Source organism: Salvia hispanica, chromosome 3 (genome assembly GCF_023119035.1).
Source record: "Salvia hispanica cultivar TCC Black 2014 chromosome 3, UniMelb_Shisp_WGS_1.0, whole genome shotgun sequence".
NCBI classification, from domain to species: domain Eukaryota; kingdom Viridiplantae; phylum Streptophyta; class Magnoliopsida; order Lamiales; family Lamiaceae; genus Salvia; species Salvia hispanica.
The window spans coordinates 21,459,353-21,475,857 of record NC_062967.1 but is presented as its reverse complement, the minus strand read 5'-3'; the positions used below and the strand labels follow the sequence as shown (position 1 = coordinate 21,475,857).

Below are 16,505 nucleotides of genomic sequence, written 5' to 3'. Positions count from 1 at the left end.
ATGGACGCGATCAACAACCCTTCTCAGCAATTCCAATCCTCCCAATTCCAATACACTCAATCCCCTCTGTCTGAATCTGATAGATTCACGTTGGAACAGTTGATGGGAACACCACCAGAGACCCCGATGTCCGGTACTCAAGGCCGTCGCGGGCGAAGTCAAGGCGTTGGGGGGCGAAACGGCGGCGGAGGTGGGCGAAATAGCGGCAATGGTGGGGGGCGAAGCGGCGGCAATGGTGGGGGGCGAAGCGGCGGGGGTGGTCGAGGCGCCAGCCGCCAAGGAGAGCAGGGGACCGGAAGAGGTGGCGGCCGAAGTGGTGGGCGACGCGGTGGAGGCGGACGCGGTGGCGGCGGCAGTGGAGGCCGGCGGTCGACATACTACAGCAATGAAGAATCCCTTGCTGTAGCGAGAGCCTGGTCAGCGGTCACGACCGATTCTATAATCGGTACGGATCATACCGACGTTTGCTTTTGGAATCGCATTCTCGACGTGTACAACGAATTCAAACCAGATGGGAGTGTCGAGCGTACAGCTAGCCAAATCCGGAAGAAGTTCGGAAGGATTACTAAAGCGTTGAAGAGGTTCAGTGGCATATACGAGACCCAACTCCGCCTTGCTGAGAGCGGCCGCACCGAAGCCGACGTACGAGCGTTGTCGTATCAGTTGTACAATACTGACTCGTGGCCGAAGTTTACCTACCGGGACGAATACCTCGTTTTGCGAGACTGTCCGAAATTCAGGACCCTAATCGACAAAGATCTTGTCTCTGGACCGAAGCGGACTAGACTGGGCGTCGCCGGCAACTACAACAGTAATAGTGACTCACGCGCCTTCGATCTGAACGATGATGCTTCGGAGGAGGAGCCCCCCTCCAGACTCTCTCGGCGCCCACGTCCGCAGGGCCAGCGTGCCGCAATCCGAGAATCTAGAACCGGCTCTCAATTCTCCGCTGCGACCTCTACAACAGTGCCCTCAACACCGAGGGTGGCTTTGACTCATACCCTAGAGGTCCAGATGATGAAGCAACTTTCGGAGAATTTGGCCTTGTACGAGAAGTCAACTGATCCGGAGACCAAGAGATTCTTCTACGACCTCATTATTCGACTGAGGTCGAAGTTGGGGTGGGGCGAAGGGTCGCAGACGGGCGGTGTGCATCATTTTTTTTAATTGTATTTAAAAAGATTTCGTTGTATAATTTTATCCTATCTATAATACGACGAAAATTTGGTTTCAAATTTGAACACATTTAAAGTATGCATTTTTTAAATTATTATAGGCATATAATTTTTATTCTAGTAATATTAAAATATAACAAAAATGTATGAAAATAATTTTAATTGTTCAAATATAAAAAAAATGGTGACCCGAAGGGCTACCATTGTGGTGGCCAAGTTTTCATGAGTAGGGTCAAGTTTGTTGGGCATGCCCAAATGGTGGCAGGGCCACCATTGATTTCAATTTTAATTAACAATTTAAAAAAAATATCATATTTTTATATTCTAATTTCAAATATTGAGGTGAACTCTTCGTCTTTCCATGATATTGCCCTAATTCGAAGCAGACTGCATTTTGTCTGAGAAACTCTCCATTTGGTTGCTGCCGATCAATTAACACGAGTCTCTTCTGCTTAAGTTCTCTATCATTTTACGTTACCCTTCCTTTTTGGCGCGCTTTCTCATTGATCAAACTAACGTGGAAGCATTTTGAAGTGAAATAAAAGGGCTCAAAATGTCGCGGCTGTGGACGAGGGTCGTAGGCCTGTTCAGCAATCGATCATTCGTCGGAATGGACAAAACCGGCAATAAATACTTCACCAGGATTGAGGAAATCGACGGTATAAGTGAGTGCTCCCATCTTTTTTACTGGATTCTGCTTACATCAATTTGCCTGATAATATTAAGATCATGCTTCTTTTTTTGTTTTGTTTCAGTGTGTTTCAATTATCATGTTGTAGTTTTTTGTTTGTTTTAGCTGTTCTGGATTAGATGCTGCGCAGCTTTTAGTTTTTGTATCTTTGAATATTTCATGTTTTTTCTTATTTGATGTTTCTAACTTGGATGATAACTCGGTTTACATTGATTCCTTGTATTTATATCTTCCTATACCCAGATAATTGTAGTAGCATTTCATTCACTTGTTCCAAGCCTTATTGTCATTTAAAATCTTTTTCTAAGCATTCTAGACTCTTGCTCAGCTTGTGAAATTTTGGTGCGTAAACAACAGATTTTGAGCTATTTGAGTATTTGCTTTAATGCAAATTTTTGCTTGTTCATACTTTGTATTCATCAGTGAAGGAGAAAAGGTGGGTAAAGTTTAAAGGAGACCAGGATCCCACGTCCATTCCGGGTATGTTTCATATTCCTTAATTTAACGCATTTGAGTTATTAAAATGCTCACTGGTTCCTGGTTATGCTTATTATAAATCATTGGTTAAGTTTAAGGCTCTTTTGGTTTGCGGCACTCATTATGTTTCAAATGGCAGAACCACTTATTTTGGCGCTTTACTGATTTAGGATTCTAATTAATTTTCAATATGTTTTTCAGTGCCAGAGTTATTTTTTATCCTTTGGTTTTCTTTGAACCCTATAGAGATTAGAGAATGAGGAAGTTGTGGTGGCACACGTGTTAAATCAGAATTCCGTCATACATTAGTGAAAATTAGATACCACCAATTCTTGCAACAAGAGTTGATTCATGCACAAAACAGGACTATGTTTTATTTATTGGTGTTTCTCATTCACATGGCATATCTTTCTTTGTAATTGGTAATTATTTATGTTTCAATAGTTTTGTTGTAGTTGAATGGATATGTTGGCTGAATGGGCAGCGTAAAATAGCTCCAACACCAGAGGTATGACAGACATTCATCATTCTTCTGTAGAGGATGTGGCATCCCATGTGCAACAATATTTGATGTTATTTGAATTCCTACATTCCAGTATAGGCCGGCCGAAAATACTTTTATTTATCTACTTAATGCAAGCCCTTCATAACTTTTTTAGGGAAGTGTATTCCAACTCAGTTGTGTTGCATTTGATAGATTGTTGATGTAGGGAGTAAATCTGAACTTTGTTGTATTCTTCTAATTGCTTTATTTCAAAATACCCTATCCTGCACGGCTACATACTTAAGGTGGTCAACTTTGATAATTCTTGATGAGTCAGCATCAATTCTTGATGAAAATACATTTCACTGATATCTTAAGCGATGGTCATTTACTTATTCATTCTTTTTAGACCCTTATTTCCTATTGGCTTAGTTGTGATTTAAACATCCAGAATTTAGGTCATATGGGTTTAAAGATACGTATAAAATTACTGACCTTTATGCCCTACTCAATCTGTCAAACATGTGGAGATAGAAGTAAGATTCAAGTTATTTTCCCCTTTTTTTTGTCTGATGAGTAACAATAGCTGTAGCAGTTTTGTGCACATTAAACATCACTGCATCAGTGAACTTGAACAGGCTTACATTTGTATCTTACATTTTGCAAATATCTATGCCAACAAATGCAATTGGTCTGAGAAAAATGATACTAATTGTTTGGCTTACTTTACAGGAAATGGCTCTGCTGGAGGCTAGGAGGGAACAAGTTAAAATGAATGTTGCTCGTAAGTATTAGTATTCATATTTGATCATAATCTTTAAAATGAATGTTGCTCGTAAGTGTTAGTTTTCATATTTGATCATAATCTTTACTTTCGATTAGATTCCTCCTACTTGAATGCTTAATAATGACTCTGGTTTCTCAAATATGTACAACGAGAACTACTACAAGAGATCATCCTTGGAGTATTCCTTATTACCGTCTCATAAAAGTTTTGGCTTATAAAAACCTAATTTGTCCTTGGTACACTTTGATTTTTTTCCCATTGTTCTTACTTTCTCTTCATTGTTGAGTACGTCCAGATTAGCAATCAACATGCTACCATAGTGTACTGGGATTGTATCGTATTATTTCTACCTTCCACTAGAATAGAGAACATATGTCCTATAATTCTATGTACAAATATTACTGTTGAGGATTCAGTAAGAGAGTACTCATTGTTGTTTCATACTCCCTCCGCCAATAAATATGAAACATTTGGTTTTTGGCACAAGATTTTGTCTACTGATGTTTTGTGAGATAATGAAGAGAGAGTAAAGTAAGAGAGATGAAAAAGTAGAGAAGGTGTTGATTCCATTTTAGGAAACGTTTCATTTTTAATATGACAACCCAAAAAGGAAAACGTTTCATTTTCAATGGGACAGAGGAGTGTTATTATGTTGGTTATTTTCTACTACTACTATTTAGAATAAACCCTTAGTTGTTTGTGTTTGATACCAGTCCTCAAAAAGGAAGAAGAGGAAAGGAAAGCTAGGGAAGGAAAAGCCCCCAAAATTGGTGAGTTGTCCACCTACTTATACTCAAATATGAATGAGAAAAAGCTGCCTCTAGAGTTTTATGATTTATGAGCCTACTTGTTTGAATGTGTATGGTAATAGGAAAAACTGCTGGTCCTGACTTGAAAAGTTTTATCCAACAGTTTCCTACTGATTCAGAAGGTATGAAATGCTCTCTACTTTGAATTAGTTGATGCTTTCCTGGTTACATATCTGTATCATATCGTAATGGCAGCAAATTAGAGTTTCTAATATGAAAATATTTATCTTTGATATACTAATAAATAACATCATGCGATATGTAACTAAATCATAGTAATTCCTTCACCAGTATGTGTCAGTAGCTTCTTCTTTTGCCTAGAGGAGCATTAAGTTCAAATGATCAGGTTACATGCTTTCACATGTTATACTTAATTTTTGTAGTGCTTACTGTTAATTTCTGTTATTATTTAGAATGTTGAATGCAAGTATTATACTGTATGTTTATCCTTTCTATCAAGTTATTGCTGCCAATGCCTCTGCTTAGGGAAGAATATTAAGATTCACTATATAGGAGATATGATTTGCCCAACTGATATGGATTAATGAATGAGGAATTCATGGCATTATTGACAGATTGTTGACAATTATTATCCTTTAATATCTTTAACTTAAGAAGAATAAATTAGTGACTGATTTGTGTCATGAATTGAATTAATTAGGAATAAATTAGTATTTGATTTGAATGAATTAGGGTAAATATTGTGGGATTCCTGTCTTATAAACTCCTATATATTCTATAGGAGGATTGTGAAGAATTTATCCAAGAGTGATCAATTTGTTGGCAGTGTAAACCATACGCCTCGGTGAGAGGATTAGTAGGGCCACTTCGGATGATTGTTTCTTTTGCACTATTTCAAGTTAATTTATATGCATTCAAGTTCTTATTCAAAGATATTCTCTTCATTTCTTTCACTCCATATCAATTGATGCGGTGAACATGGATCCGATCATGGTAAAACCCCCACAACATTGAACAACGACTCGATGGATTAGAGAAGGCAGTGGCAGAGCTTTAAGTGAAAGGATGAAGAGAATACCTTTGAATAAGAACTTGAATGGATATAAATTGACTTGAAATAGTGAAAGAAACAACCTTCCGAATTGGCCAAACTAATCCTCTCACCAAGGCCTACGGTTTACACCGCCAACAAATTGATCACTCTTGGATTCAATCTTCAAATCCTCCTATAGAATACATAGGAATTCACAAGACAAGAATCTCACAATACTTGCTCCAATTGATTCAAATCAAATTCTAATTAATTCAGGACACAAATCGGTCACTAATTTATTCTTAATTTAATGATATTAATTGTCAATAATGCCATCAATTCCTCATTCATTAATCGTTATCATAAGATAAAGCAAGATTACTAGTCAACGTCTCCAATGGATTCATATCTCACTTGATGTGTTCTTTAGCAAATTATCAGCTCCATTTTAGTATAGCAGCATTAAAATGCAGAACTCACCCATTACTTAACGTAATGAGCATGAGTTTTCTCGGAGTTTCCTTTTTATCATTACACAGTACTTATAGTCTTATATTATTCAAGGAGGCCAAGCGGACCTGTGTTTACTATTTCCTATACACGAGTGTCATTTCCTGATTCCCACTGCATTTTGTAGTATGATTTTGTGTTTAATGGTGGTGTTATTTCCTTGACAGGTACCAAAATTGATGCCAAGAGGTTAGTATTCAAACCTAAGTTAATTAAAACTTTCAAGTCTTATTATCGTGGTCTTGAATAACATCAATCACACATTGTAATTGCAGCAATAAGGCCTTCGAAGGATCAGGCGAGAAGAAAGAAGAGCCGGAGTAAGTTATTTGATTTTAAGACATCCTTAACTAGATTGTAATTAAAAAAGATGGTAAGGTAGTTTCTCCATGTTAACTTGGCTGAGTTGGGTTTCAGGTCGTCAGAGCCTACCGGATCTGGCGAATCATTCCGACCGGGAACATGGCAACCACCAATGTGAGTCACATTTTCGCATCTACAGTCACTACAATTGTGGGAGAATGTATCAAAAACTTTTGATTGCCATCACCAATGTGAGTCACATTTTCGCATCTACAGTCACTACAATTGTGGGAGAATGTATCAAAAACTTTTGATTGCCATCGTAGAGGTTATAGTACTGACGATCTATTCAATTTTATCCAGTTTCGTGTTAGAAAATTCAGTTCCTTTCTTTGCTGCCGCAAATAAGGTCTTCCCATTCACATGACTATACATGAAGTGTCACAATAACATATATCTGCTTACATTTTTAAGTTACATAAGATATGAACTATGATTGCTACCTCTTGATCATTTGTATCGATTAGACATACATTATGGTACAAAAATAAGAGTATATGCGATATGCACAATAGTATAGGTAGCAAAATCTATAGGAATAGAGAAGATAATATGTATTAATGGAGGATTAGGATTAGGATTAGGAAACATGGGTCCTGCATATTGGGCATCTGGGTTGCCTCATTAGCCATCCATCTATGCACTCAACGTGGAATGTATGCTTACACTTTGGAAGCCACCTCCCCACTTGTCCATTCTTTATTTTCTACTAACATTTACATTGTTTATTTTATAAGTACAAGATTGTAATATATAAAATGAAGAGGGAACATTTTTTTTTAATCCACGAACTTATGAATGTTGGTCCGTAACATTTGAAAAGATCTTCTAAGGCCTATTAACTCCGATATAATATCATTTGAGCTACCTTCTCACTAATTCAAACTTTTTTGCATGAAAAAACCCTCAGGCCCGTGAAGGGCATTTCAGTCTATTTATTCTCTCTTTTTTATTAAAATATTTATATTTAATTTATCTCTTTTAATATTTTTTGCCCTTTATTGAAAGAGAAGGAAAAAATGGGGAAGAAGAGAGAAAAAAAGGAAGAAAGGGGCAAAAATAATTATCAGAGATAAATCAAATGATATTACATCAAAATTAATGGACTCATAAGATATTGTCAAATGTTACGGACCAAAATTCATACCTTGGTAATGTTTGCGGACCAAAAATAATGTTCCCTCTAATATGAAATTGAAATTAGTTTACCTGTAAGCAAACTGTGCACCTATTATCTGAATAACAAGTGGTATCATTGAAGTTGAAAATTGGTAGTATTTGTTTGATACAATCTTGTGATAGTCCACTTGATGTATCAACATCAAAGATGTCTGAAAATTCATCAATGCTTGTGCTTGTCTCCACAGCGCTCATCTGTATCAAAATCCCAAATTTGAAAAAGGCAAATATGCACATTTGCTCACTACAGAAAGGGATATTGCTCTTGAAAACCATGTAATTTTGGATGAAGTTTGATATTTTTCATAACTTTGAAAGTGGTCTTAAATATCACAAACTTAAATACTGTTGCCAATTTCTCGTGATTGGCTTTCTTCAAATCTCACTGATTTGTGAGGCACATTTTATCATATTAGACACGTATTTATTCAGCATCGCATTCAAGAACTAGGGCGGCGGAGCGATGTCGTTTCATTTATAATCCAGGCTATGCGGTTTTACGCTAGCTACACAAATCAAAGTATGTAGAAAATTTTATATTTCAAGTTCGTGAAAAAAAATCAGATATCGGTCAAAATTTAGGGTTTTTAAGACTAATATCCCTCGAAGAAACAAAATGGAAATGTAGACTAGATTGGGAGAAATGCATTACCTGCCAGTGGTAGGCTTTTAGGAGTTCAGGGCAGACCCATTCCCTAAATACATTTCCATTGATCACACTTCGTATTAATGCCATCTGTAAATAATTAACAATCTTTAGCCTTTTCAAACTAAGCAAACCAAACAAGGCACATCGGTCAGCTAGTCTTTTATTGGAAGTCTAATTCAACCTAGCTACATTTTTTGATATAAAATGTCAACTAGATTCACTAATCACACTCAATGAGGGTAAACAAATTAGAAATGTTATTTTTTTTCAATAGTTTAGAACTATATAAAGCGGAGTTTCTACAGATTTGGTAAGTGAATAGTGTTTACCCAAATTCGGTAAGAATTGAGCAAGTTGGTGTAAAAAGATTTGTTCCAAATTTGAAGATTAGCCATAAATGAAGTTATAATAATTGGGGGTATTAGTCTACATAAAATCAAAAATATTGGTCGAAATTTAGTATTAACCATGTATTTTGATGTTGGTAGTAAGAATCATGAACTTAGATCTTGTAGTAAATTTACCACAAAATCAATTTTTTCTTACATGCAATAAGTTTATGAATTTTTTCTCAAATTTTGAATTAATGTAAATTATCAAATTAAGTCAAAGTTTGTGATATTATAAACCATTAGTTTTGATTCAATTTTTCTTTATCATTTCTCAAATGTGTGTGATCAAATATTTTACAAGTTTTACTACTATAATTTTTTTTATTCAGTGAGCATATTCATGCTTCTAATTAGTATGAATTGTCAAATAAAGCTTAGTATGTGTACCAAATAATTTAATTAGGAGACATAGTAAAGTTAATTTTGTCCCAATTTAGTATTTTCATGAAGTTAAAATTTGGTACGAAAATTATAAACTTATTATTCCTTATCGTGAATTTACCATAAGTAAAAAAAATGATTCTTGGAAAATTCACTACAAATCCTAAATAGATGATTTTTGGGACCGACCATAAAATTTTTGGAAAATACCAAATTTCAGTCGAAATTTATAATTTTAGATATCAATATCTCTATTAATTATTGCTCCACAACTTTGGATAACATGTTTTAATTGGTGCAAAATTCTCTAAGGTCCATTTCCACTCTCCTTTCTCATCTATTGCACACTAGTACATCCCAAATATATTCACCTTACAATGACATGTTGTAATCTATAAATGATTGTTGTCAAATAACAAATATTTTGTGGAACACAACTAAAAATGAATCTGAAGAATTGACATTTAAATTAGGATTTCCAAATTATGATTTTCTAACCTTAGGTAAAGGGTCTCCATTTAGGACAAGGTCCATCAATTGGACGCCGGTGACGGCCCCCACCAAAGCTCCGATAATGAAGCCACGCGAGAGGCCGGTTTCCGTCCTATGCCCTTCTATTGCACCGGTAATCGCCCCCACTGCAGCTCCGCCTGCAATTAGTTTTAGATTTTGTTTAATGTGAGAAACATATATCATAGGCATCGTTGAAGAGCAAAACGATAAAAGACGAACCTAAAGCAAAGATACAAGTAAAAAGAGCTACATATAATTTGTGGATGAGCTTTAACAAAACTCCATTTATGATGTAGCTCATCATCAACATTTCTTCAAAATTAGGCATTAAATGAAGGTATGCTGGGAAGAATGGAGAATGGAAGTGGTTGAAATTTGTATGATGGGAAGGACGGAGAATTTATAAAGTTGGTTCCAAGGCTTATTCACATGTTTTAATTGCTAACTATCTTATAAGTACATCAAATGTTACAAATTTTTTAGACCTATTCTCGTATTTACTAGTACTACTAAAACATTATTTTAATTAAAATAGTAGTATACGCATTTAAATTAATTCATAGTCGTTATTAATCACATTGGATAAAATTATTTGCATTATACTAAAATGATGTTGTTTAACTGTTGCATCACATTACACGCAGAAGTTATACTCCTCCATAAAAAAAATAGATAAACTTGTAAATGACACGGTTTTAATTGTGCAATTGTTAGAGTAAGAGAGATGAAAAAACTTTAAAAAGTAGAGTAAGAAATAGGGGGGAAAATAGTGGAAATAGTGTTAGTGGATTTTATGGTCCTCATTATTAGTGTCGTGTGTAATGGTTAAAAACATAGATTTGGTCTAATTTTGTGGGATGATACAAAATAATGGAGTAAAATTAATCTATTTTTTGAGGACGAAATATGAGTTTTTTGTTTTATAATTTGAATGTTGCATCATGTATCTAGATTTATTTCGAAATGTGTTAAATCAAACTATTTTAGAAGTCGTGAATATATGGTGCATGATATATTGATATGATATCTAGGTATCGTCAACTTATTTTATTTATTTTTATGGTTCCTCTCTTTTCTAGGTATATTCATATAATAAAATAAGGAGATAATTCCAAAATTTGAAGCTAGATGGAGGACACAAATTGCCTACGTGGACTCATAATTATACTCTCTTCGTCCCGACTAAGTTGAGTCATATTTCTTTTTGGGACGTCCCAATTACAAAGTTGAGTCATTTTTTTTATATAAAAAGCAAAACATCTAATCACTACTTAATCCATCACCAACTCTACGCGCTCTTATCTCTTCTACTTTTTCTTTCTCTCCTATATTATTTTATTTTATTACTATCATTTAATTTATTCAATACAATTTCTTAATATATGTATCTATAATAAAGTGTCTCAATTTAATTGGAACGGGAGAGAGGGAGTACAATACTAGAGTATTATTCAATGTCAGCATCAAATTTAGGGATTTTAGGCAAATACTTTTGGAGAGTTATTAGTATGTTACTTATCTTCCATTTATAAATCAGTGACGAATGTGGTCTGTGGGTATGTATTGTGCATTAATTGTAATTGATGGCCAATAAGTTGCGAGAGCTTAATTTACCTTTAAAACGATTACTTATTTTATTTTAAAAAAAAAACTCAAACTTTAATCCTAAAGGGATTTATCTTTTTGCAAGATTATATTTGTAATTAAATATGTATTGTATTTGATTTATGAGAATGAATCTCCTCACTTAATTTTAAATAAAAATAGTGTGATAATTAGTTACAATTACTTTTCTAATTAAAATAATATCACAACTTAATTTTAAATGGATTATCCTATGATAATTAATTATGATCACCAAATAATAGCTAAGTTAATAATTAATTAATGATACTACTATTTTTAAACAAGTCGTTTCTAATTAATGAGTTGGGATTGGGTGTTTGCATTAGTTGCCAATTAATTTCTGTTGTCATGATGTTAGCAAATAATTTGGTAGTGATAAATTAATAAAAATTGATACAAAATTGGATATTTTAGGTATTTTATGTATAAAAAAAATTATAATTATTAATTAATTTAATGTATTACAGAATTAACCTTCTATGATCATATAGGAAAGATTAACTTTTCCATAATCAGCCTTTACATATTTAAAATATGATTTACTACATCAATCAATTGCTTAATTCCTAATCAATTCGGTTGAATCAATTTCTATTCTATTTGGTAGGTAACATTCATTAGTTGCATAATTTCTTCTTCCATTAACAAGAGAGGGATATTTCTTTAAGTAGTGATTTAAAGACATAATGTCTTTATGTTATAATGCCTCTATTCGGTCGAATCAATTTCTATTCTATTTGGTAGGTAACATTCATTAGTTGCATAATTTCTTCTTCCATTAACAAGAGAGGGATATTTCTTTAAGTAGTGATTTAAAGACATAATGTCTTTATGTTATAATGCCTCTATGTCACTTTGCCATAACTTTAATTTAAATATGTACTAATATATCTTTATTTTAGATAAAAGGAAAATTAGTAGTTATGTATAACTGTTTATTAGGGAAGGAAAGTCAAATGTAACCAAATTAACTATCTATAACTAGGGGTGGGTAGGTACGTATACCTTACCGAAACCACCATACCGTATACCTTACCGTAAATACGGTATGCGAAAAAGTCATACCTTTACCTTACCAAAGTTTTCGGTATACCGAACTTCGATATACCTTATTTTCGGTATGACGAATTTCCATACCAATACCGTATCTCATTTTCGGTATACCTTACTTTTACAGTATACCTGACTTTCAACATCAATTAAAATAAAAAATTAAAGTTTCTAGAATATTATTTATATTTTATAATTTTAAAAATAAATTAAATATAATGTATTCATAATTATATTTATATTTTATGATAGATTTTATAATTTAAAAATATATAAAATATATTTTATATATAATTATGTTTATAATTTTGTGGTATATACCTTAGTTTACGGTATATACCTTAATTTACGGTATATACCGAATTTCGGTATGCAGCGGTATACCGCGGTATTTGAAAATTCATACCGTTACCTTACCGGAATCTTTCGGTAAGGTATCATACCGTACCGAAAGTCACGGTATACCGAAAATTCGGTATTTTCGTTATTTTTTCGATACGATAAGGCCAGTATTTCGGTATTTCGGTATTTTTCCCCAGCTCTATCTATAACTAATTAATACATAGCAGTATCAAAGTGCAGAAACTCACTTTTTTTAAAGAAATCACACCATCTTGAAGAAATACTCTTATACAGTTCAATTTTATATTTTAGAGCCATAATTAAAAGAAGTTGCCTTAGCCATAGGGAATTTATTACGTACGATGCATAGTCTACAAATTACTAGAATGCTCAATGAAGCGTCATAAAAATAATTAATGTCCATTTTAATATGTTTTACATAGTTGAGTGTTGACTTTGCATGTAAGAGTAGAACATCTTCCTTGCCTTTATCACTATCTGCAATTTCATTGGACAAAATGGTTTTCAAGAAAGGTGACAATAACCATGAAGCTTCTTTTAAATAATCTACATAGTTGAAATCGAGTTTAAGGCTATGAGAATAGCAAAGCAAACTGCTCTATTTAGACTAGATTTTACACAAACATGATCTGTTTTTTTATGCGTTTAATTTTTTTTATTCAAGAAAATCTGCGACTATAACTTTTATAGCACACACTTAGAACACTCATGTGCAATAGTCTACATATCTCAAGGATATTTTTATAAAATAAAGCGTGACAAGCTCGAACTTTATTAGGGTCATTTGATGGGATAAATAATTCCTCTGTTTTAACTAAAAATATGTTCTTACCATTTTTGTTTTATCTATATTTTCTACCAAAAAATATGGATTAGTTTGGTATCTAAATTTTTAGGGGTTATGTGGTAATTCTATTTTCATTTCATTCCTTTGCTTCATATTATATTTTTTACTTAGGAATCATCATTCCTTTTAGAGTCACTATTTCATTCCATATGAGAATGGTCAAAGAATGGTCATTCCATTCATTTGGCCAAAGAATGGTCATTCCATTCAATTTTCATTTCCTTTTATTTTAGAGATTAACAAAATACATAACATATTATATTATTTTTGTTATATATCATTTCAATAACATCTCAACAATTTTGTAATTTAGTAATTTTATAATAATAAAAATTTTAAATTTTTAATAATTGAAAAAAGTGTCAAAACACTAAGCGCACACACTCAATAGCAACACATATACATACATTATGCACACACACCAGCACACATATACATACACATACATCAACACATGCACACACACCAGCACAATGCACGCGCGCGCGCACACACACATACATACACATACATCAACACATATACACACACACCAGCACAATGCGCGCACACACACATACACATATATATGCACGCACACGCACACCAGCACACATATACACCCACCAACACACACATAATATGAGCACACATATACACACACCAAACATATACACGCACACACTCATTTATGTATATACAAAATGATCCAAAGTATTTGGTAAAAAATACTCCATATTTGTATAAATACATATTTTTAGTAGAATGAACATAATTATTCATATTTCATTTCATTTTAGTCCTATCATATTTGTATCATATTTGTAGTCAACAAAAATCAATTAAGAAATAATAGTTCCAATCCTTTAATAACCCAATTTTGTATATACAATTTTGTTAATTTATCGCTACTTTTTTCTTATATAGTTTATGACAACAACATTCTGGTAACAAAATCATTCGCTTTATGTATAACGCATTTAATGTGGATTTATTCAAAATCATATTGTTTACTTACAAGAGACACAAATAGCATTTTGACAATGACAATCACGTCGAGAAGCATGGATCATAAAGAAGAAAGATTTCTTCATTTCTTGCACCTTCTATATTAATTTGAAATTTTTGTCGTAATTATTGATTCTTATGGGGGTAGGTTCTACAGATGAAAAAAATAAATAACAAGTTGCATTTCTCTCTTTTATTCCCCAAATCCAAGTTTTTTATTTTAATTTGTGGTAATGGCGATGAGGTATTTTGTAAATTTTAATACCAAAAAACTGACTAACGACGTTATCATATTTTTCCCTATTTCACCTAACTTGATTCCAATAGATTTTCTTTTCATTCATATTATTGGTGAACAAATTGGAGTTGACAATCGATATATTGGCCAAATTTCTACTATATCATACTAGAATCATCCATCATTAAATTGGATACTTTCATCGATCTAGGATTGATTATTATTTGCTCAAGATACATATTTGACTTTAGATCTTAACCTAATATATACTCCCTCGTCCGCAAATAGGAGTCTCATTTTTACATTTTAGTCCGAATAGAAGTTTCGGTTCACTTTTACCATAAACGGTAATAGGATCCCACCTTCTACTAACTCATTTCACTCACATTTTATTTAAAACTAATATATACAAGTGAGACCATTATTCCACTAACTTTCTTCCACCTATTTTTCTTAACGTTTCTTAAAACCCGTGCCGCCCACAAATAGGACTCCTAATAACGGACGGAGGGAGAAATGCAACTTGTTATTAGCTAGTACTACCTCCGTCCCCCAAATTTTGACACAGTTTACTATTTCGGTCTGTTCCTGAAAATTTGACACACTTCACTTTTTACCATTTTTGGTAGTGGACCTCATATTCCACTAACTCATTCCTACTCACATTTTATTATAAAACTAATACTACCTCCGTCCACCAAAATTTGTCCTACTTTGACCCGGCACGGGTTTTAAGAAATGTAATGGAAAGTGAGTTGAAAAAGTTAGTGGATTGTGGGTCCTACTTTTATATATTAGTTTTATAATAAAATGTGAATAGGAATGAGTTAGTGGAATATGGGGTCCACTACCAAAAATGGTAAAAGTGAAATGAGACAAATTTTGGGGGACGGACGGAAATGGAAAAATGGGACAAATATTGGTGGACGGAGGTAATACTTTAAAAGTAGGACCCACATCCCACCAACTTTTTCAACTCACTTTTCATTACATTTCTTGAAATCTGTGTCTGGTCAAAGTATGTCAAAATTTGGGTACGGAGGTAGTATTACAAAGGGATAGGACATTAGAAAGTATAAAAAGGTTTACAAGAATGGAGATATATAATTAGAAAGTATAAAAAGGTTTACAAGAATGGAGATATATTATTATACATTCTTTGCCTCACCAAGGTAGATATATACATGAAAAAAAAAACATTAAAAATATAGTGTAATTTCATGCATAAGATAATATCCGGACATCAAATTTGGTTGCTCTAGACAGCCAGCATTAAAGACTCTTACTAGTAATTTAATTTCGATTGCTTATTCGTAATTGATTCATCCATGCTCGTAGTTCACTGATAATTAAATATTAAGACCATCCATAACCAGTGAGAAAGAGGGATGAGTCGGTGTATTGTGTAATCGTATACTGTATCGAAAAATGATAGGGATAAAAATCATATTTTATCTTATCAAAAATTTTGGTAAATCACAATTCGGTACATAAGCAATTTTACCATACCATTTTTTGGTATGTTATACCGAAATTTGGTATGCCAAAATATTACGGCACACCAAATTTTGGTAGGATATATTGCAAACTATTAAGTATATATTATTATAGTACTTATTATATATATAAGGGTGTGTTAGAATGATAGTTCATAGCTAGGGTGATATCCTAATAACCTATCATTTTAAGGAAGAAATATATCATTTTTGCTAAAATATTATTTTACACAAGAAGAATATCATTTTTATACACAAAATATCATTTTATAGAACATAATCATTCTATACAAATAGAATATAATTTTATTAATTACAAATAACATTTTCTACATGTTGAAATAATATCATTTTATTGAGTATAAACATCATTTTTAGCAAAAATGATTTAGTATTTCGTCCATAAAATGATACTCCTATGTTATTAGGTTATCAACATAAATATGGATTATTATATGATCACATCCCTATATATATATATATATATATATATA

The 16,505-nt window shown here is 33.0% G+C and overlaps 3 protein-coding genes across 4 annotated transcripts; 2 read left to right on the top strand and 1 right to left on the bottom strand.

The window, feature by feature from the left end:
• On the top strand, nucleotides 1–1,167 carry LOC125209573 (RGG repeats nuclear RNA binding protein B-like). Its single transcript, XM_048109169.1, has one exon. The coding sequence runs from the start codon at nucleotides 1–3 to the stop codon at nucleotides 1,165–1,167; it is 1,167 nt and encodes a 388-aa protein (XP_047965126.1).
• Nucleotides 1,168–1,532: 365 nt separating this feature from the next.
• On the top strand, nucleotides 1,533–6,662 carry LOC125211477 (NADH dehydrogenase [ubiquinone] 1 alpha subcomplex assembly factor 2). Of its 2 annotated transcripts, none has more exons than XM_048111293.1 (10): nucleotides 1,533–1,631; nucleotides 1,710–1,840; nucleotides 2,290–2,346; nucleotides 2,799–2,851; nucleotides 3,560–3,611; nucleotides 4,328–4,384; nucleotides 4,486–4,545; nucleotides 6,095–6,116; nucleotides 6,203–6,247; nucleotides 6,345–6,662. In XM_048111293.1, the coding sequence occupies exons 2-10, from the start codon at nucleotides 1,729–1,731 to the stop codon at nucleotides 6,406–6,408; spliced, it is 522 nt and encodes a 173-aa protein (XP_047967250.1). In that variant the 5' UTR covers nucleotides 1,533–1,631; nucleotides 1,710–1,728; the 3' UTR covers nucleotides 6,409–6,662. The 2 variants fall into 2 exon arrangements, with proteins under 2 accessions (XP_047967250.1, XP_047967251.1); XM_048111294.1 differs by having other exon boundaries at nucleotides 1,533–1,840; nucleotides 6,345–6,404; nucleotides 6,482–6,662.
• A 208-nt stretch (nucleotides 6,663–6,870) lies between these two features.
• Nucleotides 6,871–9,714, bottom strand: LOC125209571 (NEP1-interacting protein-like 1). The gene is made up of 5 exons (XM_048109167.1): nucleotides 9,624–9,714; nucleotides 9,390–9,541; nucleotides 8,122–8,205; nucleotides 7,500–7,664; nucleotides 6,871–6,996 (listed from the first exon to the last, which is right to left on the bottom strand). Exons 1-5 carry the CDS (start codon nucleotides 9,712–9,714, stop codon nucleotides 6,871–6,873), a joined length of 618 nt encoding a protein of 205 aa, XP_047965124.1.
• Nucleotides 9,715–16,505: the final 6,791 nt, after the last annotated feature.

Bases quoted from the DNA above. Each gene is read 5' to 3' on its own strand.
- LOC125209573 (XM_048109169.1), top strand. From the start codon at position 1: ATGGACGCGATCAACAACCCTTCTCAGCAATTCCAATCCTCCCAATTC.
- LOC125211477 (XM_048111293.1), top strand. From the start codon at position 1,729: ATGTCGCGGCTGTGGACGAGGGTCGTAGGCCTGTTCAGCAATCGATCA. The intron at 1,841-2,289 runs GTGAGTGCTCCC...TGTATTCATCAG, and splicing joins TGAGGAAATCGACGGTATAA to TGAAGGAGAAAAGGTGGGTA. The intron at 6,248-6,344 runs GTAAGTTATTTG...GTTGGGTTTCAG, and splicing joins GAGAAGAAAGAAGAGCCGGA to GTCGTCAGAGCCTACCGGAT.
- LOC125209571 (XM_048109167.1), bottom strand. From the start codon at position 9,714: ATGTTGATGATGAGCTACATCATAAATGGAGTTTTGTTAAAGCTCATC. The intron at 8,206-9,389 runs GTTAGAAAATCA...AATTATTTACAG, and splicing joins ATGGAGACCCTTTACCTAAG to ATGGCATTAATACGAAGTGT. The intron at 7,665-8,121 runs GTAATGCATTTC...ATTTTGATACAG, and splicing joins TAAAAGCCTACCACTGGCAG to ATGAGCGCTGTGGAGACAAG.